At 48.9% G+C, this 25,720-nt stretch overlaps 6 protein-coding genes across 6 annotated transcripts; 2 read left to right on the plus strand and 4 right to left on the minus strand.

The window, feature by feature from the left end:
• Positions 1 to 563: 563 nt before the first annotated feature.
• Positions 564 to 843, plus strand: F5Y00DRAFT_259963 (uncharacterized protein; the record flags this gene model as incomplete). The annotated part of the gene is made up of 2 exons (XM_048010962.1): positions 564 to 600; positions 665 to 843. 2 exons carry the CDS (start codon positions 564 to 566, stop codon positions 841 to 843), a joined length of 216 nt encoding a protein of 71 aa, XP_047866873.1.
• A 3,750-nt stretch (positions 844 to 4,593) lies between these two features.
• On the minus strand, positions 4,594 to 6,996 carry F5Y00DRAFT_22694 (uncharacterized protein). The gene has a single exon (XM_048006407.1). The coding sequence runs from the start codon at positions 6,461 to 6,463 to the stop codon at positions 4,712 to 4,714; it is 1,752 nt and encodes a 583-aa protein (XP_047866874.1). The 5' UTR covers positions 6,464 to 6,996; the 3' UTR covers positions 4,594 to 4,711.
• An 8,309-nt stretch (positions 6,997 to 15,305) lies between these two features.
• F5Y00DRAFT_259965 (regucalcin) lies at positions 15,306 to 17,094 on the plus strand (the record flags this gene model as incomplete). The annotated part of the gene is made up of 2 exons (XM_048010963.1): positions 15,306 to 15,798; positions 16,583 to 17,094. 2 exons carry the CDS (start codon positions 15,306 to 15,308, stop codon positions 17,092 to 17,094), a joined length of 1,005 nt encoding a protein of 334 aa, XP_047866875.1.
• An 84-nt stretch (positions 17,095 to 17,178) lies between these two features.
• Positions 17,179 to 18,569, minus strand: F5Y00DRAFT_22699 (alpha-N-methyltransferase NTM1). Its single transcript, XM_048006414.1, has 3 exons — positions 17,990 to 18,569; positions 17,496 to 17,846; positions 17,179 to 17,386 (listed from the first exon to the last, which is right to left on the minus strand). Exons 1-3 carry the CDS (start codon positions 18,214 to 18,216, stop codon positions 17,263 to 17,265), a joined length of 702 nt encoding a protein of 233 aa, XP_047866876.1. The 5' UTR covers positions 18,217 to 18,569; the 3' UTR covers positions 17,179 to 17,262.
• A 656-nt stretch (positions 18,570 to 19,225) lies between these two features.
• F5Y00DRAFT_22789 (uncharacterized protein) lies at positions 19,226 to 20,712 on the minus strand. Its single transcript, XM_048006554.1, has 2 exons — positions 19,948 to 20,712; positions 19,226 to 19,871 (listed from the first exon to the last, which is right to left on the minus strand). The coding sequence occupies exons 1-2, from the start codon at positions 20,059 to 20,061 to the stop codon at positions 19,305 to 19,307; spliced, it is 681 nt and encodes a 226-aa protein (XP_047866877.1). The 5' UTR covers positions 20,062 to 20,712; the 3' UTR covers positions 19,226 to 19,304.
• A 725-nt stretch (positions 20,713 to 21,437) lies between these two features.
• Positions 21,438 to 25,293, minus strand: F5Y00DRAFT_259968 (uncharacterized protein; the record flags this gene model as incomplete). Its single annotated transcript, XM_048010964.1, has 4 exons — positions 21,438 to 22,058; positions 22,114 to 25,034; positions 25,094 to 25,211; positions 25,288 to 25,293. The coding sequence occupies 4 exons, from the start codon at positions 25,291 to 25,293 to the stop codon at positions 21,438 to 21,440; spliced, it is 3,666 nt and encodes a 1,221-aa protein (XP_047866878.1).
• Positions 25,294 to 25,720: the final 427 nt, after the last annotated feature.

The raw sequence follows: 25,720 nt of genomic DNA on the forward strand, positions 1-25,720 counted from the left end.
TTAATACTAAGCGTAAGTTTGCTTTCTTATATATACTTGTCGTTAATTAAGTCAGACTTACATTGCACATAATAATCGAATTATACTCGAGTGCCTGTGTATACATGATCTTTGTTGAATAGGCCATCTAGAACCGAATATTGTTGCTACTATTCTGACCCAAGACTGTATTATATATGTGTACGACACTAGGAGGTAAAGGGGTAATCTTAATCAACTACATTCACACTCAGGAACAATAGAGCTGAGGTACTCCCCTGGTCAAGTTAACGATACCGTACCAGAAGTAAATCATCCAAACTGATCGTCACAATGGGCACGTATTCTCCACAGACCCGCACTAAGCACATACACATCTCGCATTGGGCTGGGCTAATTGTTCATAATCCTCCTAACCTGAAAGTGTTCCAAATTGCTTAGAAAATCGGCTGCTTTGTTAAATATTCGAATCTCGAGGGATAGGGGCCGAGCTCGAGAGGGTGGAATAATACGGCACAGTCGAGGACCTCGTACGGTGTAGTGATGTATGACTATGTAGTGACAAGACCAATACTTGGGTCGACATGCTCGTCATGAATTCCAAAGTAGGTAGCAAAATTGGTATACGGGCGATTCAGGGTGCCGTCGCAATCTGCATCAGCCGCTAATATCAATATCTGTATAGACCCTGCTCGACATCAACGTCGTGCCGACGGCATTGTCGATCCTCTCTTCGTGCATGTGTTGGGCAGCGCTCCATTCGTCAGCATCGGCTACTCCGTCTCGACTAGCGATCTCGTCCCAAGAAAACCGCCCGCCAATGTCCCGGGTGCATCCTCATCCTCATCCTCATCATCCTCATAATCTTCATCACAACACACACATATACATACATACCTACATATATACATACATTAGGTGCCTACATAGGTTAGTTAGTGTAGTATCGTGTAGTATCGTGTGGTGTACATAGTGCCGCACTTATCGCCCTTCGAACGAAAAAAAAAAAGAAGGACAAGGGTCACCGTCATCGATCCGGGTTTTCAAGACGCGAGATTAGCAATCCTCGCAGATGAATGTGACGTGTTATTGTCGACCTATCTTTCAGATCGGGCTGAGCCGGCACCTCTCTCGCGCCATATGCCTGCCTGCCTACATCCTCATAGAGACAACCATTACCACCACCACCACCACCACCTTCAATACAAATGAATATACCAACCAGCACCCGGCACGGCGGACCAACGACGACGAACAATTGATGCCTAACTACCGGGGCTGCCGGTACATCACCTAGGACTTCCTACCTATCGAGATTCGAACTTGCGGTGTAGAAAAAAAAGCCAAGCTCGGGGAATATTCGTGGGGTAATAATATCAAAAGGAGGGCAAGAAGTGAGGAGAAAAATTGATGGGAGTAATTATTTTCCCTCTCCCTCTTCCTCTCTTTCTCTTTCTTTCTCTCTCTACCACAACTACTACGTGTGACAGCCTTGTCGACAGAAGGATTGTTACTACCATATGGTCGTCCCGGTACCGTCGCCTGGCTTCTCCTCCTGCCGGTAGACAAAAGGGCAAGTTTTAACGGTGAGGCGTAGTAGAGCATCATCAATACAACCACAGCTCGGTCTCGAGCGGTAGGAATGAGAGGTTTGAATTGGGGCCTCACGAATCCTACATGCCTTGCCTAGACACCGAGGCCCTGCCCCGCTCTTATACATATTATTATGTAGAGATGAAAAGAGAGATAGATGTATTTGTCCGCAGTGGTTGCGAAATGTGAGGATTCATTTTTAACTTTTCTTTGCTCGGTGTCTTTTTTTCTCCTTTGTTTACTTTTAACGGGCCGAGGTTTCAGCACGACAGTTGCAATTCAACTATATAGATAGGTAAGGTAGATATATAGATAGGGGCAACATTATCTAATCGGACCGGCGCAGGCCAACCAGAGGCTATAAGCCAAGGGCCGTCGTGATAGAGAATATAAACTAGTGAAAGTCGAGACGGCAAATTTACACTAGACGCAAGAAGAGCATTCTCTGGTTGCTCCCGTAACGGATCAGCGGTTCTAGGCCGCATGTTTCGGGTCCCTTATGCCTCCATCTCCAACGTCTAATTCGCCCCAGAAAAATCCTCCGGTATTTGCTGATCGACCGGCACTCTTGGACCTTGGTACGAGGTCTATCGTTGCCTTTTCTGGCCTGGCCACATGAAATACGGCTAGGGAGATGGGGCCCCGTAATGGATCCTAGATGGAGTTGTTTCAGTTGTATGGATGTACGTCTAGGTATGTATGTGTTGATGTATGTATGTATGTATGTAGGTAGGTAGCAAGGTAGCAAGGTAGCAAGGTAGTCAGATAGGTCAGTAGGTAAGCAAGTAGGTAGGTAACCTACACACACATCAATAATCATACATACCTTACATACATACCTAACGGTGAGGCCGGACTGCATCCCCCGCTGTAAAGAGGACCGAGGAGACTACATACGCAGAGGCAGGCAGGAAAAAAGAAAAGCGTAGACATACTGTCATACATACATACATACATACATCAGCTCATACATACCTACCTCATACATACAGGAAGAGAGAAGATGATGACTCACAGAGGGGAACGACAAGACGACGAAAATCACTACCTAGGTAGCCTATCTGACAGGAACACGCCGGCCGCAGTGCCACCTACCTACCTACCGACATACCAACAAGAGCCCATCTCCCTACAGACCATCTGCTGCAAAGCGGCGAAGACCGCGCCATGTGGCCTACGTACCCGGGGCCCGAACCCTGATCTGCAAATAAATATATCCTACGTACATACATGATACATGATGCAGCAAGACCAAGCCATTGGGCGCCAGAAACGATAGTAATTGGGAAGAGGAGAGGAGGGGCGGGTTAGTTAGTTAGTTAGTCCCATGAAGGTGGGAATACGGGCAGAGACAGAGACAGAAACGGGAATTAAAAAAGAAAAAAAAAAAAAAAGGAGATAACTACCTAGCCAAAGGTTCGCGTTCGAATAGAGTTTAGCCAAGCAGCGACGAGCAGTTAGCATATGCATATATGGGATGACGCGGATGTGATGTACACTACGTGCTTTGCTTTGCTTCCCTCGGCAGCGATACCGAGGGAGAGCGGCGCTGACGTATAGCAAGTAAGAAAGCAGAAAGCCTTTATGAGCCCATCTGGAGACGCGGATTGGACTGGCAGACGCGCTAATAAGGGACCCAGCTACACTTACACTACACTACGCTACACTAGTCCAGGGCCCTTCCCCCTCCCCGTTCTGATCCTCAAGACACGCCTATCACGGTCCAGAGGATATTATAATCGGTGGCTGGGAGAGAGGGGGAGAGAACCGTCCCATCGTGACTGGAGAGATGCGGTCCAAAGCATGTATGTAAGCAGACAGACATATTTATTAAGTGCTACGACTCTACCTACCGTGCTTGGCTGGCTAATAGACGAGTTATCGAGATCTGGAACGAACTTGATGTAAGAGCTAGCAAGGGTTTCCTACCTATCCAGTCGCCATCGTCTGTTGGTAGATATTAGGGATATTAGGGTAGTCTAGGTTAGGTAGTCTGATGGTGTCTGATAGGGTTACACGCAATGGTCTGTTTACTTTCCCATACTTCCCATATTCCGGATCGGCTTTGCATGTTACCCAGTCTCACGTCTCATTCGGATTACGCCGTTGCGTCTATTCACCTTTTCTAACTCGACCAACGTCCGCCCTTGTGTCACAGCACGTCTATGTCCCAATAGTCTATGTTCCAATACTAGGTTTGACTTCCGCTAGGATTCTTTGATTGGATCTTGTTGATCTCGAGTATTAACCTCTAGTTTAGCCGCTTGCTTTCATCCCCTTTCTCCCCCTTTCCTAAAGCGGGTAACGGCCTGATTCTATACCGTTTCTTTCTACAACTCGTCAAATTCGCTAATATCCGTCTTTGTCTCCCTGATATTTTTGGACTCCGTTGAACAGCACCCCTCCCATAGTGTAGATGTAGAACCCTAAGGTTCGTAAAATAAAATTAGCCTTTTCCCCTATATCTGCTCCTCATCATATACCAACTTGTGTAGACGGGATCAGCTGGGTATTTAGAGTATCCAAGATGGATTGAATACAGGCAAGTTTCTGTAGTCTGGTAATTCGCAATTTGGTATCGTGTAGTAGAGACGCCCCAAGAGAAAGGAAACCAATTTAAAACCCAACAAGACACCAACCATTACTCCCGCGTTTCCTTGATAACAAACTCCAAAAAATCAACAAGAGATACGAGAACCACAAGCCCCAATTATACCCAATTCCCAGCAGGATGATGGAGATGAACCTGTGTACGTTGCAAATAGACAGGACAAAAGAAAGGTAGAAACGGAGGGGAGGCATATTTGGTGCACAGCTCGGTACTGGGGACCCGTAAACCTGTGGCTGATAAAAGCAAACTGCACTTATTCCCGACACCTAAACCACGTGTAAGCGACAACATTGTGAAGCTTTTTTTTTTCTTCCCTTCCTGCCCGAAATGTCGGTTGCCCGAACTATGCGAAAATCTCTAATGACCGTTTTTGTCCAATGCTTAAATGATATGCAGGACCCTGGGGGTTTCTACCTCGCCTTTCGTGCGAGGAGTTGATATTAAAAACTAAGTATAGAATAAAATATTTGCTTCATAAAACGAAAGTAGGGTAGTGACCGATAACTCTGAAAACTTAAAATTCGTATTCTAACGCTGGCTTGGATCGTGCGGCGCACTAGATCGTGTCGCCCAACCGGTTTCGTATGGCTCCCGCTTGTATGCTGGGAAGCTTTGCACCGGAGTGCCTGAAGTAGGCGGCCCGCTGCTTGGGGCTCCAGCCGGTTGATCCAATCGTAAAGGAGGCAGTCGCGAGGTTCGAGCCATAGATGAAGGAGTTCCCGGCTGTGATAGAGGAGTGTGCACAGGCTGGGACATGGATGGCAAATTAGTCTGAGCCATACCATAGGATGGACTATAGCCCTCGAGTTGAGGATCCGTCCGGCGCCGCCGTGCCGCCCTTTCACCAGTTACGGGGTCGGCACTTCCATAAGAAGGCATTGGTAGTGTAGGCTGATTAGAGGCGAGCGGACTCCTCTCTGCGAAAGAGCCGCCACTTCTTGTCGAGATGGGACTGGGAGGACCTTGGTAGGCAAGCTCGCTAATTCCAGGAGTTCGATAAACAATATCGCGAAGTCGATCCCGGTCATTACGGTACCTGTCCCGCTCGTTCTCTGCTTCTTGTTGTCTCTTTAGAAGCTCGCGGTTTTGACTCTCCAGCTCCTGTATCCTCATTCCTTGTTGTATTTCCTTGTCCTTCTTCCTGGCTCGGAACCTTGCAGAGGCACCCGCGTTTCTCTGTCTCTTCTCGTCGGCTTGTTTTGACCCATTGTACATGTCTAAGGGGACAATCAAGGGTTCACCACCTACATTCATTGCCGCATGCCCATCCATGCTCATCATGCCCCGAACGCCCGGCGAACCCATCTGACCCGCACTTCCAAGTATGCTTGACCATCTCGAATCTCCTACCGGAAGAGAAGGTGGTGGAAAACGTGCACTGGGTGGAACACCCGTTGAGTACGGCGGGGTCTGTCCGTATAAGTGAGATCTCATATGGTTACCTGCACTTCCTTGCGGTTGCTGTGGTTCGTGTCCGGGAGGATTAAACTGGCTTGCGATTGGTTGAGAAAGGGACCGAGGCGGTGGTGTTGTTAACGGAGCCAAAGTGGTCGGAGGACCAACTCCAGATGGGTGGACTCTTCCGAACTGAGAACCTAGAGGCTGGGGGCCATTGATTCGCGGTGATTGAGCGTGTTGCCCTATAGGAGACTCAGCTGGAAAGCCACGGTTTGACGTGGAGGGAGGAGCAGGATAATAGTGCTGTTGAGGAGTATTCAGCACTTGAGGTGGTGGTATGTGACCCCCGGCACTAGCTCGGGGAGACCTTGGGGTCAATATTCGCCGAGTTGCCCCCAAGATTTCTCGATGGGAGTGTATTGATGCGGGCGAACCGCGGTCAGCTGGTGGGGGTCCCTGTGGAGGCAGACCTCCAGCCGCTTGATTTTGTTGCTGGCTCGTCATCCCATGATTCTGATACATGAAGGGCCGCGAGGCGGTTGGACTAGACTCAAACGTAGAGCCTTGTATATTTGGACTCGGATGCAGACGTGCTCCGGACGGTCCAGATGCTGCGGAAGAGGTAGTCCCAGTAGGTGATGGATGTGTTTCCGTTGGGTTTAAGATATTCGGCACACCAAAGCCCCTCTGGGGTAAAGACTGCACTAGATCTCCATTAGTTCGGGAAATGCTACCGCTCTTCAATGACCCGTTGCTGGCTAGCTGGTTACTAAGTCTTCGAGGATCCGACTGTTGTGAATTTGGCGACGTGCTCGTGCCTTCCGGAGGAGATTTGGATATCCGAGGTGAAGCAGATCGTGACCCAGGGTCCCTCTGCGACATCGGATCCAGGTCCCTTCCGCACGGGTGGCCCAGAGGAGCCAGACATTGACCGCCTCTATCAGACGCGAATTGATACCGCTTGATTTCTGATCTTGCCTCGTTACTATCTAGTCTCGCCCCACCAGATTCGCCGTCCGCTTGCTCAATGCCGCTCAGACGATTCGTGTGAGATCCTAGGCTCCCGTTTCCAAGCGGACGGGTAGAGGGCGGTTGGGAGGGTTGGCGAACGTTAAGATTTTGGACCGCCACGGCGACAGATTGGTGAATAGACTTTTGGTGTAGAATTTGTAGAAGGTGATGGATGGCTCGGCTTGTGCTGTGCCCGTCACTAGAGTGATTGCGCAGACGAATATAATGACTATATATATGTTGCTCTCCAGTATCCAAGGCGTATATGTTGTGATGGATATTCGAGGACGTTCTTAGCTTCCGACGAATATTTGATCAACTCTCCAGCTATATATGCGGTAGCTTCAAGATACTTCTCTAGTCCGAGTCAAAGGTCGTCCTCGCAAGGTTAAGGTAGTAAAGCCCGGGTCCGGTTCAGAAGTCGTTACTTAAGGTAGAAGCAAATGGGTAGTGGTGAGGATTCTGGGAAGAAATATTTCCAGACATGTGGCGGCTGGAATTAGTGGATGTATATCAGCTGTTGCCCAACGGGAAGTGAGGAACAAAAAAAATGCGATGGTAGCCAATGATGATGAGACGTAGCAGAGCGGAATCATTGGCAACCTGACAAAAGCCCTGCAGCAGTGAATGGTCGAGACGTCGGCCAACGCTAGAGCAGCACTGGGGCCTGAATGGGCAGACAAACAGCTACGATCGTGGTCGTAAGGAGATAATGGTATGCTTCGGATGGGTTACGTACAAGTAGGAGAATGGTATAAAAGAATATCGTATCTAACCAAAAAGAATAGGCGGGACTCGACTTTGTAGCGTTCCCACCGCGCTTGCGTCAATTCACCGACAACTAAGCTCTTGCTATCGGATGCAGTAAGCTCAGCATTTGCCCACTGGCAAAAGTACTCGGACAGGTTAGTACGACTCCTCGGGATGAAGGAAGAGGATGATAGCAGCTGTAAGCATTCTTAATAGTTTAAGAGCAAGTTGTACTAGTTACCACGAGTACCTAAAGCTGTGTCTATTCGATTTTTCTCTTCTTCTTTTCAGTCTCTTGGCCTGGAACCCAAGCTCCATGCCTGCTCTTATCATCAGACAAGTTAAACTACCTAGACAGGGCAGAATAGAAGGAGTGGAGCCAACATGGGGATGGTTTGGATCAAGGCGGCCGGGGTGCAGGAGGTTCCAGGGGGCCCATGTTCAGTGTCGTTGGTGCTGAGGACCGGCAGGGCTTAGGAGTTGACACCCATATTTTGGGGGCAGTATGAGCAAGGAACATCCCGTGCCATGTTCCTTTTTTATCAATTTCAGTAAGTTGTGGGAATGATGAGGATCTTGAGACTAGGGCGTCTGTTAAGGAATCGCTTAAGGCTCTTAGAATGTTCGAAAGCTTAACGAGCTGAGAGCTAAGCAGCCCTACAACTGATGTCTGACACATGCAGCTTGGAGGGCATGCGAAACATTAGGTGTCAACCGGGAATCATTCAAGAAGCTGACAGAGCAGCCCCATGGCCTTGTCCACTCGAAACTACGAGTACGGTAGATAGACGTTCATCTGGCTCGGACCATCCAACCTTAGATCGTCTTGTATAGACTTGAGGCTCTTACCAGCAACATATTTCAGTGGTCGCACTCTTCGGTGAGCCTTCAAAAAAAGATTTAATAAATTAGAGTACGGGCGACCAGGCTATAACGCAGGGGCGCTGGGATCAGTTTAGCTCAGCATGCCGGTGCTACTTTTCTTCGTGCTATTAGAGACTGGCACAGCGGCGGATGAGGGTCATCGTCGCCCGCGAGCAGTAGTATTACTAGATTTGCTGCATGTCCCGTCAGTCCTGTAAGCCAGCACAAAGCATACTAGAAGGGACAGAACTAGGGTTTCTCTCCCTCTGATAGGTCACGGGTCCTCACGGCTCGTCACGAAGAGGATGGGTTCACAAATGGAGATCTCCGGTGGAGTTGTTGTGGTTGCTTAAGGGTTTAGAAGGGCTGGAGGGTCGACTAGGTGGGCGGGTAAAGACTCCGCTCGTTCCAAACCCTTCCCCTAAGAATATCTTTGGCTGGAAATGATCGACATAGCAAGCCGTGGCAGCCAAGGAAACGTCAGTTGGCCCCTCGGGTCCAAAATCAATAATAAGCGGTCACTCGAGCAAGCTCCAGCAACTGCCACTGCCACTACTACTTTTCTGCAGCAAGCATGGATTCATGAATCGTACGTGTTGCAATACCGACGCTCATACCGATGCCAACTGGTCAAGCATTGCTGGAACGACAATACCCCGTCTACATACGTAGCAATACTGCGTAGTAGTAGGTAGGTAGTTAAAGTAGGATACTGGGAGTATGCTGTATGCTGTATTATGCTGGGACAATGAGACAACTGAGATCGACTAGGAAGATTGGCGGTCAGTACCGCAGCTTGCTGTCTGGTGGTGACGAAGCGGAGGGCTTCACTCCTTTAGCTCGAGAGGTGAGCTAAGCCGGGTTAGGCTTAACGGGGACCGGCTGGCAAAGAAAAAGTGACGATACATGTAGTCAAGGAGTCAAGGATAAGTTAAAATATAGCTAATTGGGACATGCAAGCCCAGTTTAGGCCACAAGTAGGCCTTAGTGTATGTAGGTAGGTAGGTCTTAGGTAGGTTCCAGGGTATGACTACATCCATGGCGAGATGTACGTATGTTTATGTACGTATATATGTGTATGTATGTGTATATGTATGTCAGAATAATAAAAATGGGTAGAAGAGAATAATAGGTTAGGAGGTAGGATGGTATGTAGTACGGAATATGTAGCAACATACTATGAGGTACCTAATGTATTGTACGGAATACGTACAAGTGAATTACTAAACTACTAGTGCGAATCCGCTAGCGACGCCTCGATGGGTTTGATGGGTTTTGATGGTTTTTTTTTCTGGCTGGCCCACGCCCGCGGAATGCGGGAAGGACCCTCCTTAACCGTCCCAGCCTTCCTAACCTATATCTAACAAGTTTGGATAGCCTTCCAATGGCCAAGATATGTAGCACCTACCGTAGCTTAGGCGTATGCATGTATGTAAGCCGAACCTTACCATAGAACGGGAATAGGACGAAATACATACATGTAGGTACATGAATACATATCATGTACCTACCATTAATGTATGGAAGTGACGTTAGGTAGGTGCGTTAACATGTATTGTATACCTCATATATGCCTTCCTCCACGTGCGAGACTCCCGTACTCGCTACCTATATGTATTGTACTACGATACTTACCTGTTGAACCTTACTGACACCGAGTAAAACCCATCAAAAAGGTAAGACCAACTTCGTGGGTCTGACATTATTGAACTTTTTTTTTTTTTTTCTACTGCGCATCCTTCCGACTCTTCGCCGCTGACCTACATGCAGTTTTCTCCCACCTCTTAGACCTACATATCTACCTACACATCTACGTACATATCAATCTACCTACATTGTACGGTACGTCCAGTAGGAGGTACAGTGGTAGATCAAACGATCAAGCGATCAGGTACCAACGTGCGGTCCCGTTGGATTCCAGCCCAACCGCCAGAGCCATGTCTCAAGTAATAATGACCGAAGCCACCAGTATGCCGGCCATGTCAGCATGACCAACAGGCCGCAGAAGGATCGCCGACGCACACAGACAGCCAGCTGCTCTGTACATACGTAGTCGACCAGTTGCGGGGCACGATGCATTAGAGCCTACATACTCGCATACTGACCTGGAGAGCATAGACATCGTACACATCGTACACATGTCCCTGGCTGAGAAGTGAAGAATTTAAGCATCCACAAGACAACACAACAATTCATATATTTGGACCGTCACATCGACCGTCCGACACGAGAACACTAACTTCTCATCGATTCAACCCCCATAGCCGTCCACGGTACTGCCTATTACTTCATCTCGTTTTTTCTTTCTGGGCGGTAAGCTGGACGGCAAGGGACTATGCTATTGTCACACTCAACTTGGTAATTATGCCAGGGGGTCTCCCTTGGCATCTTGATAGCTGCCCGAATCTGCAAAAGCACCACCAAGTTAAGGAAAAGGAACTTGACGAGAGTGTACCCGCGTTCTAACAGGTCAAAAGTCGACAAGCGCCGCCCACTAGTGTACGTGTTGCGTATTCCGGGACTCGGGCTCGCGGGCCACGGCATTTTGCTTCTGCATATGTGCCATGTATGTGCTAGTCCATCTATGATGTATGGGGACCCGCGAGTTCTGCAATCAGCATGGCATGGTTCATGTTCCCGCCGTGTGATGAGACCACCATCTGGTCCCGGTTGTCATGCGTATGTATAATACATGCATACTACATAGAGTAGGGTACCTATGCCCTGCCTATCTGCGGCCCTCTATGCGGCCAAAGGAACGCACCACATGCACCACACGCACCGCATACCACATAGACTGAAAAAGTCTTTTCGCGCGAAATTACAGCATTTTGTTTGGCAGCCCGTAAGCGCAAGGATCCTCTGTCGACACTCTCAACCCAGCAGCCTGGATAGGAAGCCACGCCCTAAACCATCTCGGGTCTAGTCGCAAGAGATGGGCTGAGTGGCTTATGTCTTGTAATTCCGAACCGAACAATTACTAACGAAACAAGGCGGTTTTATTTTTTGAAACCTCGTGGCAACGGGTAACGGGCAACGTGGGTGTCCGGCTTTCGTCAGTAATTGATTGCCATGGAATATGACGCCGCAACATAAAAAAAAAGGAAAAACAAAAGACTTGGCAGAAACAGATCTGCGGATAACTATCGCGATTTCGTACCATCACATACAACTTATTGATGGCTGATATTCTTACTACCCAGTCCATCAATAGGTTGTGTTGCATTCTCCCATTTCGAGACAAGTCCAAGTGTTGATCAATCACATAGTACTATGTAGTAACAGTCCTATCGATGATAATCTACAAGGTAGTCGATTCCCTAGGGCATAAAGGAAATAAGACCCTAACACGATGAACGAAATAACGTCGCAACATCATATTTCGGATGGCATCATCCCTGGTTCTAATTTACTTTTTAATGTCTCTTCCCCTGGTTTTCTCGTACAGTCGGAGAAAACGATAGCCTGTCTGCATTCAATGCAGGAACAGGGACCAAGGCATCGTGGAATGAAGTAATCTGCATGCTCCGTCACCGGGTCAGTTGAGATTATCTCACCTCATTAAATTGGCCTCTGCAAAGAATGCTTTGTTACCTGTCACTTTTCTCAACTCTCAACGACACATCGCCCGAGTCCAGACTCTGTTCAAGTACCTCGTACCAACAATTATCAGAGTCATAAGCACAGTGCGCTACATTAAACTCTGTGCGACATCTCGAATAACCTGATGGCTTGGGATGGCATCATTGCTTTAATCTAACCCGGACTTCATTTACCAGTGGTAGTCAACAAAATGATTGATACGCCACAGGCGGGAAGAATGACGCCCTTCCGCCACGAACTATCTATGGAGGACCCAAGTTCCGAGCGCTGAACGATCAAGAGTTGCCTCGATCATACGACATGAGTCCTGATATTGATGGCTCGCGCTTCCAAATACCCAGTAAGCGCGTGGCAGACTCAGCCAGATATTTGCTACAAGATACTTCGACTTATACGTGCTGATTCCACAATATCTATCAGGACGTGCCAAAATCGTCTTGCAAATATTAGCTACACCAATAAATGTAGTTGCAATACATAGGTTAGGTTAGGTACCTAACCTACCTAGGTACCTAAGTACGTACTACGGGGAAGACTATTGATTTTGCGCAGATACTTAGGTACTCATCTATTACGCTGATATTAATACGATATATGTGCGCCTCGTCTATGGGACGTTGAGAAAATAGACAACGAACCCTGGACCGTTATTTAAGTTACCCAGGAGCCTGGACTGCCGAGTGGTCCATATCTGGATCTGGAGATTGAATTGGGGGGCCGTTTTTCGCGTGCCTCCCTTGGAGATTCTCACCAGATTCTGGAAAATGGATTATGTATGGCATGCAGAGCACAGCTGCAGCTAATAAACTGCATCCTGCAAGCTCGGGGAACAGGGGTCAAAACATTACATTACAGTACGTGTTACCCATTGCAAAACGGCTTCGTGACCAGTTTAGCCCCAGCTTCCAAGGCTTTACAATGCAACCTAAAAACTACCTGTCACTTTTGTCGCCATACTAGGGCTATGGATTTCGCTAGTCTGGCCGGTCGAAGTGCGAATAAGTGCCATACGCATATATACACATATATACATATAGGCGCAGATGATCGCTATCCTAGGCGACATTAGCATCAGCGGTGAGCCACCAATCCACTTGCGCAACCGGGTTTCGTCTTGCGGGCTTTTTATGTGCGCATTATAGGTATATGCAGAAATATATTATGACGGTACATATTGTGTAGCACCAGCCATGACTCCCACGGACCCTGACGCTCTTCCTCATGTCTTATCGACACATGGCTGATGTGCCTCATCGCGTCTAGGACAGTACCCCCACAGCTAAGCAACGCTCTTGTGCTACTATGATGTACAGAGTACGTACTCGTATAATATCGTCATTGTTGTCATCGGCGTCAATGCCGATGCAGTGATACGTAGATTGTCGAAGACAATCGCTACCAAAGCATACCGCACGGGGATCTGCCCTTTTTGAGCTATTATTACGAAGCTTACACTAGAGAGCGATAGAGCGATATCGATCAATCACGACCCCGTTCAGCCCGTTGAGCTTGAACAAGGATTCGGTGGTGTACAGCCAACCATCGTAATTACAAGAGGTCAAGTGGAGCTCCTTCGCGCGTCATTTATTACCCTTTAGCTTCATAATAGGACAGTGCCCATTGTTATTTTCTCATCTCCCCTCCCCCCGATCCCTTTTCTTTTTAATCCCAGATAGGATGTGGGACTTTGTTCTGGAAGACTCCCTGGAAGAACTCCCTGGAAAAGAAGACGACTTACGCGCAGCAGTCTATGATCATGTGGTTCGTCAATTTGGCGGGCTTGTGGCTTAGCCGCGGAACGGCTCGAATCCAGCTTACATATGTATGTACAAATTTCGACCGCTTCGTTCGTTCTAGTCCGTTCAGCTAGAACGGTCTTGGCCAGATCCATCCAGTCGGCCAACGAGTCCACGTCCCCAGGTCTTCCAATTTTCACGGACAAGACGTGACCGCTTGACAGGCTCCCAATGGGGCGCATCTTTCATGCACACGATGCGTCTAGGAGCTGAGGCTCTCCTGAACAGAACTAGCGGGCTTGTAGGTAGTGGTCACAAGGGGAGATTCGTTCACTCACGATGTTCTACACCGACAAGTTTCCACTTACATACCTTACATACCTTGCCTCACTTTTAGCTGCACCTATGATGCGTTTCCCCAGTTTCTCTATCTACAACCAAATAGCTTCTTCCACGCCACCTTGCTATCGTGTATCCACGTTATTCGTAAGAAGCGGTCACCAACCCTCTCTAAATGCAGCTTCTACATAGCTTCGGATCGTGAACCCGCCTGTCTATAGTCGCTATTTTAGGCAATTGCTCCCTCGTTGGGACCACTTCGCCGGGGCTACGCTAGTAAGTCATTCTACAAATATTCGCGTGGCTGCGTGTTTATTTCCTATTTCGCACATGAATATTCATGCTTTGCGCCTCGTTGGCGCAGGGAGGGAAACTCAAGGTTGAGGAGTCTCAGTCAGGTGAGCCGGATAGTAGTATTCGGGTTTCTCCTAGTTTTCCTAGGCATAGGATGATGCTATTTTGATATTTTGATATTTTTATTAATTCATATGCGACTAAGCCAGCTCGAGTGGGATGCGGTATATTCTATATATGAAGTTGTCGCTTGTTCATTCCGTCCCATTCTCGAGATGATGTCCACTAGGATGGCGTTACGTTCTAGGTATAGCACACTGTTATAAGTGATTTATGTGCAGCTATACGTCGCATTTAACAACGGGTCGTATCCATCCGTCAAGCGAAGAAAAGGAATGGCCTTGAGAAATAGCCGGCAGGAAATAAATCGATGTCGGCACGGTTCGACCGAAAGCCACCGAAATCCAGACTCTTTAGATTGAAACACAAAACAATTAAACGAAGACTTCTCGGCCTCAATCCTAAATTCTCACGGCTATCAGGCCCGTATTCCGTATTCTGTATTCCGTATAATTCACGATGATGTTTGATGGGTTTTTATCATGCCGTGAAAATAACTTTTTATTTATTTCCCATCTTTTTAGTTGTCCTATAGTTTTTGGAGCGTCGACAAGCTAAAGTGAGAAATATTCCTACTCGTCGGTTCTCGTGGATGTGCTGCATTGTACAACGTGGAAACGTGGAAACGTAGGAACGTGGGAACGTGGAAACTCTACAAGCCACTAATAATAGGCTTAAAGCCTAGATCGTCAAAGAACCAATCGACTTACTAACTAGTCGAGACATCCGATTCCGAATTCGAGTTCCGCCCTGCCGCCCTGAAGCTTCCACCGTCCCAGCAAGTGTAGTTCACAATCCCTTGCTTGAAACCCGAGACATTGGATATCTGCTAAACCTTTCCCCGGTCAACCAACACGCTACATCTGCGCCACCAATTATTGCGCCAAAGCAAGCAATCAAACAAAACAAACAAACAAACAAACAAGGGGTTTTACTATCTACGCTCCGGACCCGGACAACTCAACAACCCGAAAAAAGAAAAAAAGACGGAGATAGGGAGATTCAATATGTCCGCCGCCGCCGCCGCCGCCGAAGCCAAGCCACAGCTACAACAATGGCACGTCACGGAGCCGTACTTACACCTCCGGTGCGGACTAGGCGAAGGCCCGTACTACGAGGAGCCGACTCACAGCCTACGGTTCGTCGACATCAAGAAGAAGCGGGTGCACGCCGTGGACCTAGCTAAGATCCCGTACCCGAACCCGAACCCCGACGTGGATCCGAGTTCGGCCCCCGCCGGCGTCGAGACCATCCAGCTCGACGTCCCCGTAACCGTCACGGCGGACATCGAGGGCGTCGACCCGCGCGAGCGCATCCTCGTCGGCGTCAAATACGGCCTCGCGGTGCTGGACCGCCGCACTGGCACCTACGAGTACGTCACGCGGTTCGGCGCCGGCAAGGACAACGAGCGCCTGCGCAGCAACGACGGCGCTGTCGATCCTCACGGACGCTTTTGGCTCGGCACCATGTCCGATTTCGGCTACGACTTGCAGCCCGAAGGTGAGCTTGAGTTTTATTCTCGTCGCTTTCCCGTTCCCTAGTGTTATTTCTATCCGGTCCCATTATCTTGTCGCAAGTCCTTTAGTGTACCTAAGGTAGAAGGCAATAAGAAATCCTCCTTTTACTTCTCCTCCTCCCCCTTTGTTTTTTCTACACTCGTCCCTTCGTGCTTGCACCAGGGGAGGGGTAGATAGGGAAAGGCGGGAACCGAGCCTTGTTTCATGTCCTGTGCCTCAAGGACAATGCTCGGGGTTGTTGTCCTAAGCCATCCCCGCATGGACTCCTCAAAAGGGAAAATCTGCCCTGAAAATTCCCGTCATCATTTTCCCATTCTTTTCCCGGCAAGCGTCTCTATTTATTATGTAATGCTCGTGGTCGGAGATGGGTCCGACAGCCCGGTTAACCAGCACGGCCGGGGCGATATAAGTCGTGTGATATATGTTGCAATTTGCACTGCTACGCCAAGTACGTACGAGGCATGTATGTACGTGCATGGATACGCGGGCGAAAGAGGGGCGTGCAGAAAGAGGGATAAGCCAGCCAAAAGAGAGGAGAAGAAAAAAACGGGAAGACGGAACGAGTCTAGGTAGTCTGCAGATGCACGCGCGGAGGTGGTAGTGCTATGCTACTTTACTTTACCATCGTTGTAAGATCGACGTTGGGGATCAGACAACACGACGTTTATATGATGTTATGTTATGTTATGCGCAGGCAGGGCAGGGCAGAGCAAAACTTCGCGAAACTAAATTAAACTAACTGACCAATTCCGTTCCCCCCATCCCAGGCTCCGTGTTCCTCTTCGACGGCACGCGCTCGGCGCGGTCCATGCGGCACCCCGTCACCATCCCGAACTCGGTCGGCTGGTCCCCGGACGGCAAGACCTTGTACTTCACGCACTCGACCGAGCGCACCATCCACGCGTACGACTACGACCGGAGCTCCGGCGAGGTATCTCGCGAGCGCGCGTTTTACCTACACGACGGTCCCGGCGAGCCCGACGGCTTCCGTGTCGATGTCGAGGGGAACTTATGGCAGGCCGTGTACGGCGAGAGCCGCGTGCTGAAGATCTCGCCCGAGGGAAAGCTCGTCGGCGAAATTAGGCTGCCTACTAAGAACGTCACGTGTACCCAGTTCGTCGGCACGGAGCTGTTTATCACGACGGCGGGAATGCAGGAGGGCGAGGGGACTCCCGAGGAGGTTGAACTCAGCGGTGCGCTGTTCAGAGTTGACGTCGGTGTTAAGGGGGTGGACCCTTTCTTGTTCAAGCTGAGCAAGGTGGCGGATCCGAAGTCTTGAGTTTGGGAAGACGATAGGCCAGTTTGGGTTGGGGTGAATGACAGACAATTTTATCACGCTCGCATAATGCAGCTCTTATATATGACCAAGGAGAAGGAATGAAGAAGCCAGCATTACTAAGGCTCTATTGCAATAGGATTATTAAGATATTTTACTCATTTATTAGCTTTATTTAGGCTTCAATGCGTACATGCGCACGGGGTATAGCTCATGGGGGAACCCGTGCTGTATCTCCGTCCTGATTATGCGCAATCCCGCCTCCTCGAAGATGCGCCTGAACGTCTCGTCTTGCCTACGGTATAACGTCGTTAGCTACGGTGCTCATTCATCTAACCTATAGTAAATCGAAGGAAAATAGTAAGGCGGCACTTTGGGCTTGCTCACTAGAGAAGAACACTTACCTCGTCACACTGCTGTCTTCCGAGTCAAACAAGTCCTCCTCGGACGCACTCAAGTTCTCCTTTACCACGATAACCCCTTTCGTCTTCCCATCGTCGCCGACACTGAGCACAGCGCTGCACCGTCGTAAGAATTCTTCGAGCTGCTGGTCGGTCAGGTGACCGAGACACCACTGGTTCCAGATGAGGTCGTATTCGGCGTCATCGTCAGGCCGCCACTCCTCAAGCCCGACGTTGTAGATTTGGCCTACTCCCGGCCGGCCCTCAAGCGCGCCTGTGAACTTGGCGATGGGCTCGACGATGTCGACTGTCTCTGCAATGTCGAGGAGTAGCCCTTGCGTTATGCGTCCGATGCTGAGACCGTTATTAGTTATGTGTTATATATATATATATATATAATATAAATATCAAAAAAGGGGCCAAGTAAGGGGAGAATATATATAGTCAACGCAGGCAACGAAGGTAGAGCCAACCAACAAGTAGAAAAGCTTACTTACCCTGCACCGCCCTCCATCGCCCTATTTACAGCCTTGACGCCCTTAGTACGGCCCAAGCCGAGCTTAGCTAGGAAGCTCCGCGAGCCTCTTAAGTCGATTCGTGAGACGGCAGGGTACCCGCCCAGCATGCCGTTGACGTCGGGGTCGATGCCGGACCAGTACTTGCGGCCGTCGTCGGCGCTGATTAGGGAGTCTGGGGCATCTGTATTTGTTGCGAGGGGAGCCATATTGTCTATAAGTGCTGTATCTCTTATTTCTTCAATTGGTTCCTCTAAGTACTTAAAAAGGGGGGTCTAGAAAAGATTTAGAGGTAGGTATCTAGAGAAAAATTTATAATGGCGGTTATAAGGAAATGCGGGTATTGTGTTATTGGCATTCCATCGCGTACTACACGTGCAAAGTAGGAAGAAAGATACAAAGCAGGCAGTTGATAGGGTATAAGTTTGTTTCGCAAGACTTGTGTTGGTTGTTTCACCAACAGAGAAAGAACACTACCAAACACTACCACAAGAGGGAGGAGTGATGTTCTCCTGAGCATCACGTGCGCCGGCGGGATTATAGTGGGCACTTGTGGTTGCACCTAAACTTACCTAATATAAGGACGGGTAGGTACATAAGGTACCCACCCCCCTATACACTACATACTTTCCCGTGTAGATCTCGTGTAACCCGATGTAATGCGCAACTGCCTAACTCGCCATCCTAAGGTAGCATTTCTCCTTCCTCTTGGCCGTTTCGAAACGAAAGAAATGGCCTACTTAATGCAGGTACCTATAAGAGATCGTTCTATTACATATACGTAGCGACGGGAAAGGGCGCTAGTGGAAATATGACATGCATATATGGAATCATGGATGTATGTACGTGCCTTTTAGCCGCGGGAGTATTTAACTATAAAGTACCTCTTAGTAAGGTATACAATGTATGTATAGTATACATACATTGAGTATGAGTTGGATATACGCATTTCAACCTTGATACTTTTTTCACATGTGAATACCTATGGTGAGTATTCCTTTATATTGTAACATCTGGTTGGCAAGTATAATACCTCCAAGTCCTACATTTATATTCGACAACTCAATATAAAAACTCGATGCAATTAACTAAGTAATTTAGGATCTGTTAAACCATAAGACTATTATATTATAGAAGCGAAATATTAATGTACGAGTAGTAAAAAAGGTAACATATCCTTCTTCATCAGTCATCCCCCCTGACCCGTCCCGTTATCCCGTTTTGTTTTTCCAATTTTCCCAGTAACCAACCCTCAATCATATATATACTCATATGTATAAGTATTTATCACCTTAATTTACTCCTTGCCGCCCCGGCCACCACCGCGGCCACCGCGACCACCGCGACCACCACCACGTCCACGTCCACCACGTCCACCACCGCGGCCACCGTGACGATACTCCTCCGCGTCACCCTCATCCCTCTTCTCTGCCTTGCTGCCCCAACCACCACCACGTCCGCCGCCGTACCCACCACCGTGGTGATGGTGATGGTGGCGATATCTCTCCGCTTCCGCTTGCTCTTCTCTCTTCTCGGCCTTGGCGCCCCAACCGCGGCCCCAACCATCACCACCATATCCGCCGCCGTATCCGCCGCCGTACCCGCCCCAACCACCGCCACGTCCACCCCAACCACCACCACGTCCGCCCCAGCCACCACCATATCCGCCATAGTGTTTGTCGTGCACTTCCTTGTCGTTCTTATCCTTATCGTTCTTGTCATCGTGTTCATCATCTCGCGACCACAGCTGAGAGTGGCCGTCCCTGGCCCCCCAGCCGTGTCCGCCGCCCCACGATGCTGCATGTTTGTCATCATGGTCCCCGTAGTCAGGGCCATCTCTAGCCTCAATTTTGGCGTCGGGGTTCTGTGTATAGTGTTAGTACGATCATATGAGAGCTTGGAGGAAAGGGGGAAAGGGGGAAAGGGGGAAAGGGGCTAACCTCAAGGGCAGTGCGCTCGTCGAGGGGCACGACCGCGTCCGCGGCAGCAGGTGCGGCCAAGGCGTTAGAGCCGAGGAGCAGGAAGACTGCTAGGAGAGACTTGGTGACCTGCATGTTGGTGGCAATGGGTGAATGTGCAGTATAATATTGATCTGTCTATTGAAGATTGAGATGAAGCTTGAGATGTAGAAAGATTATAGCCGAATATGGGGGAGATAAAGGGGCTTCTTATAGCCCTCCCGAAGCCCTGGCCTCGAAGGCGTAGCGTATAATCCCCTCTCCCGCCACAGCAGGCGAAAACATTTGAGTTCAATATTGACGACAACGATATGCCATCGTAAAGGCGTACGTGCAAGGACATCTATCGCGCCAGTGTGCAAAGCAGCTATTCTATGACGCGACTCGGCGTAAGTACATCAAGTTAATGATGGAATAGTCTCATCCCCCTATGGTATCTAGGATTCCATATGTAGTTGGCGTGTGTGGAGAGTCCGTATAGTAAGTATGCATTCCTGAGGCATCGAGACTAATTCGACCCAGTTGTTCGTCACCATTCCCGCGGGAGGGGGAGCCAAGGCACTTCCAGGAACCGCCCAAGACAGCGGTGCCGGGTGTTGAAGATCGCCTCCCGCGGGCAAGACACCAGTGGGGGACTATTATTAATTATGGGTAATCTTCCGCGACATCCGCCAAAGCTTATTGAAGCTTATACTTGTTTATTAATATAGATTGTATGAAATCACCACCTCTATAACTTCGTTGTGGAACAAGGTGACTCCTGGTAACGTAAACTCAAAGTATCGGTCCCGAGTCTTTGCTCGCCTACATACTGTAGACTTCCATCACGTCTAGAGAGTTGGACTCGCATATAAGTCGGGCCATGACGTGAGCATGAGGACGTTAGATGCAGAACCAATAGATCATTGAAATCCTGGGTAGGAACCAGCTTCGGAGATAAGTTGGGCTTACAGTTCCCAACACCGGCGAGGGTCAATGGCCTAAATATTACGGTTCCAGTTAGTAATATTGGTTCTTTCTTCAAATCCCTTCAAATCCCTAGTCTGCCATTGTGAACCCCTACTATAGACCTGCTATTTAGTTGCCTGAATCATGTTGGGATTTAAATTAGCACTTGTCGAGTGAAAGTGAGGAGTAAGCTCAGGTTAACAAGGATTCCAGCTTCGACCAGGGAACAACTTTTGAATTGAGTCTATGTATCATTAGTATTTCTAAGCATGCAAAATACGCCACGAAAGGGTATCAATCCCGGTCTAGGGAAGAGAGCCGTATGAAATTTGCTGTTAAAGCAGCCAAAATGATGACGCGAACCGAAATAGAATCCACAACATAAACAAACGTAGTGCACACTAGTAACTCTATCGAATCCCCATTAGTCGCCAATTTTGTGTGTACAAGTCTATGCGCATGGCCCGTCTATCGAATATGTAATCGTCGTTTTGGTGATTAGATGGTCTTGTTGTTTTGTTCGCCTATAGCACATAGCCATTGGCGCTAACACAATTCCACTCGCGGACGCCCATCCCTTCCTCGAGTTCGACACACCACCAGAGTACTTCTTTGGCTTTATCCAGCTGTCCGCTGTCTTCGTGTGCCCTAGCCAAGGCAAACCACGCATCGGAGTAATTCCATCCTGTACCTAATTTAGTGAGTCCTGACAGTAGCCCATAAGCTCTATCTCGAGCGGCAAGCCGATCGACAAGAGGCAAGGAAACGGCTTTGTAAGGGGCTGGAAGCTCCTCTATCGAAGGTCCGTCTGATTCAATGGTAGCTGATATAGCTGACGGGGAGCCTATGGTATCAGCCATACAATCTCCGAGTCCTAGTGGCGTTGATGGAAGCGTCGGAATGTCTACTATTTTGTGAGGCTTCCGAGGACTAGGGCCAGTTGATATTAGATTTGTCTCTTGGCCATCTGGTAGGATAATGTTAGGGATAGCAGGAGGCGGCAAAAGCGCTTCGCTATATATGTCGAGGAGGATGTTGGACAATCCAACGATTGCTGAAGGGTGGTCTGGGTAGTACATTAGAGCTTCCTCAAAGTAGTCCCTTGCCACGTAAGGGGTGCCTTCGGAGATTGCAAGATAGCCCAACTACATTTTGTTAGCGAAAAAAAGAAAAACATTTAGGGGTCATTTAATTTCATACCTCGCTCTGAATATCACCCCAGAGCTCTTCAACAGATCTTTTCCCACCCCAACCAGGATCCCGTAGGGCTATAGAGCCGCTCATATCTTTGGCGACCTCACTTTCTAAACCGTCCACCAGTTTTCTCGCCTCGCTAATAGCGCCCTGGGCATCGCCATACATTTTAGCACGACGATAAAACGCACCGATCATCAACCATACTTTTACAAGTATAGTCTGTCTCTGTCGTTTGACTTGTTCTTTCGGAAATTGCACTGTGGGTAGCAGATTGGGCGATGAAAGTGGATCAAGAACTAAACCATCAGATCCATTTGCAGAGCCTTTGGTTGAAGAAGCCGTAGAATTGAATCGATGTAGTCCACGACCTTTGGAAAACGACTGTTGCCTGGACATGTCGTTTGCGCTATTTGATGCGACGAAGTCTACTCGCTCTTGTGTTGCTCCATCCGGCATTGATGTATAGAAATCCTCACCATCTGCGACAGTCGGGGCTCGGGGCGGGCCAGAGCTAGTAGAGGCTCCTCGCGGCCGGGCGCTCGGCTCTCGTTTCTTCAGGCTGTTTCGCCTTGTTGAATCGCTACGTCCACGGGTGCACGACGATCTCCTAGACCGTCGGCCCTCACCAGCTTCACCATTCTCCTTGGTGACGTGTATGGCGGGAGCCGCGGTGGCGTTGGCGTTGGCATTGGCGGTGGTGGCAGTGCTAACGGATGTTTGGGTGGTTTGAGGCCTCTCCGGTAAGACGTTAGACGTGCCGCTCTCTGCGGGAGTGATATTTCTGAGATTACGAGACGTTCTCTCCGCCTTATTAGCAAAAATGCTACCGCGTATACTTTTGATTGTGCCAGCTGAACTTTTGGGGACCTCCATTGTCGCTTTCTGAGTTGTGGCCGGCGGTTTTGGTTGAAATTCGCCAAACAGTCTGTTGTATAGGACTAATAATTCGTGGCTTGCGTTTACTGCTACTTCTGGCCCTTCTAATAATTCTAGAAGGGCGAGTTGTGTCATTTTTACTTCAATCATGCCTTCTTTCTCGAGATCGTCCATTTCATCGACGAGTCCCCGTCCCTCGTTCTTCTCATTACGAGCTTCCACCTCGTTAAGATGTTCGCTTCGGAACGCACCTTGAAGATTTTGAGAGCCGAATAGGACTGTCGGATCGTCAAACTGCTCAAAGGCCCCCTCACAAGCCCTGGCAGCCATGATGAAATCTTGTCTGGCACTTAGAAGGAGCGCAAGGAGGTGCCATAAGGGTATCAACGAGCGTTCTCGCCAGTATGATCCAGACCTGGCTGATTGCTCTCCTGTTTTCCCACTGGACATAAGTGCGGCCCTAACAATGTCGATAGCCGCCGTCAGTTCTCGTTGCTCAGCCAGTAATAGACCGAGGGTGAATAGGGTTCTGACGTCTGTTGGATTTCCGTTTTCCGGCGATAAGGACTTCTGGAAGCTTCGTATGGCCTTGGTTTGAGTTTCCGTTCGTATAGATGCATCAAACGTCGTTCTAGCCCACTGCGCTTGTGAAATACCGATAGCTTGCCACGACAAGGCATACACCCGAGACGATATTCTTGGATGTAATATAACTCCGTTTCCATCCTCCTCGTCTAGCGTTGTGATATTATCCTGCGCCCTAGGAAGCGGTGTTGGCAGCTTCTGAAGCATTCCTTCCAATTCAGCTCCTAGCTCATGTGCCTTCGCCGCAGCATCTCTGAAACCATATTTGCAGAGAGCCGTTATCGCCTGGGAAATGGTTTCAAGAACTGTCGCGTCATCATCAAGACTCGGCTCCGGATGGCCTGTCTTGTCGACACGGGCTTTCCCCTTTTTGACGATATCTAGGTAGGAATCGAAGGCATGGAAGGCAAGATCGAATTCAGCGACTGAAAGGTGAACAGTGAATAGATACCGCAGTATAGCCGTAGAATGGTACGTTTTGGTAGCGGCTCGGTAGAGGATGTCTAATACCCCCCGACTAAGACCTTCCTTGCCACCGGGTCCGAGGTCTTGCTCGTGCCAATCACGGCCGCTCAGTACACTCCAGTTTCTCATCACAGCTGCAACGAAGTCTTCCACTTCTTGTCTCTGATCTTCAGCTCGTGGGAAGGAAGTTTCACTAAGAAGGAGACCCTCATAAGCTACTTCGACTTTCTTTAGCTCCGTTCGAAGCTGATTTCTAGCTGATGCCTCGTTGGTAACGTTTACGAAACCTGTTGGGAATGGCAAATCTTGTTGCAGAATGCCCGAAATGGCGGCGTAATATTCGTTCCATACTCTCCTTCTGGGTACGGCACCACGGAAACCATAGCCACCGGTAAGAGCGGTGCCTTGAGCCTTGGCCCCCTCCCAGTATTTCGCCCAGGAACGATATGGAGCTAGTGAATTGGCATCTTCGAGGGTTTTCTGGCCTTTTTCCAGGGCCTGAGCTTGTAGCATACAAAACTCCGTTAAGAAAAGTTCAGACCAGAACCGCAACTGCTTCCGTCCCTTCTGTTCCGACCATACATGTGATAAGGAGGTTAATGCCGATTCGAAGATGGCTAGTGCCGCAACCCTCTCGTCGTTTCGCTCAAGGCAATTGGCCTTGAAATATGTAGCCTTGAGGGCACACACCCACGACCATTCGGAGATGTTATTTGGCTGATCGAGCTGGGCTAACTCGCTCTCTGGATTCTCTGGTAACTTCAGAGCGGCGGTGCTATATTCCCCAACGGTCCAATAAAGCCATCCAACACATACTTGGGCTTGGTATTTATCTTCAAGATAAGTTGTCTCGACATCGATCGCACTAAGTAATCTAGGCACCAATTGGGCGACATCTAGATCCGCAGCAGAAACGGCGGTATTTGGCCTGGAGTCAGGGTTTTTCTTCTGCGAAGCTTTGATGATAGCATGCTCGGTCTCGGCGGTTGTTGTAAGGCCTAGGAATATATCATAACATTAGACGGTTTCAAGAGGGAGTAGGGTAGTAGAGTCGTACATAATCTGTCGGTGGCATGTTTGCGGACCTTACGCACAAGCTCTGGTACCTCATCCCATCTCCCCTCGCACCTAGCATCTTCCAATCGTGCTACGTATTGGGCTACCTTGGCCGATTTCTATAACAACTTAGATGAGCAACTATGGTTATGGCTGCTAGGAATAGGAGGGAATAGGAGGGGGGAGGGAACTAACACTCATCCTGACGATTCGAGGCCTGAGCAAACGCGGTATTGGTTAATGGGACTCTCGCATATCATATCATATCGGCCGAGTATTAATTATAGTGTGATGCTGGCGTTACAAGTTTGTAGATATCATATGGCTCGGACTGTTGGTTACTAGGTATGTAGGTAGGCCCAGGGGTCAGGATGGTATTGAAGTGCTACCTCCTAGGTGTAGGTAGATGGGCCTATGTAATAAGTGAACAAGTCTAGCTGCGTCGTCGCGGCCAAGTAAATTAAACATTTCTTGGCATAGTAAGGGGGAATATGTCATGATCCTGTTAAAAGAATATTGCTTCACTTGATTCGTAAGTGCTTTTGGTTTATGCAACTAAAAGGGATGGTGGGTCACAACCAAACAACCAGACAACGTGCAGATACTAACTACGGATTAAGGTGGGATT

The sequence above is a fragment of the Daldinia vernicosa genome (assembly GCF_022497035.1).
Source record: "Daldinia vernicosa strain CBS 139.73 unplaced genomic scaffold F5Y00scaffold_12, whole genome shotgun sequence".
In the NCBI taxonomy this organism is placed as follows: Eukaryota; Fungi; Ascomycota; class Sordariomycetes; order Xylariales; family Hypoxylaceae; genus Daldinia; species Daldinia vernicosa.

Coding starts and splice junctions, on each gene's coding strand:
- F5Y00DRAFT_22789 (XM_048006554.1), bottom strand. CDS start 20,061: ATGCAGGTCACCAAGTCTCTCCTAGCAGTCTTCCTGCTCCTCGGCTCT. Junction 19,872..19,947: donor ACGAGCGCACTGCCCTTGAG/GTTAGCCCCTTT, acceptor CACTATACACAG/AACCCCGACGCCAAAATTGA.
- F5Y00DRAFT_22699 (XM_048006414.1), bottom strand. CDS start 18,216: ATGGCTCCCCTCGCAACAAATACAGATGCCCCAGACTCCCTAATCAGC. Junction 17,847..17,989: donor GCGATGGAGGGCGGTGCAGG/GTAAGTAAGCTT, acceptor TAACGGTCTCAG/CATCGGACGCATAACGCAAG. Junction 17,387..17,495: donor GAAGACAGCAGTGTGACGAG/GTAAGTGTTCTT, acceptor GTTATACCGTAG/GCAAGACGAGACGTTCAGGC.
- F5Y00DRAFT_22694 (XM_048006407.1), bottom strand. CDS start 6,463: ATGTCGCAGAGGGACCCTGGGTCACGATCTGCTTCACCTCGGATATCC.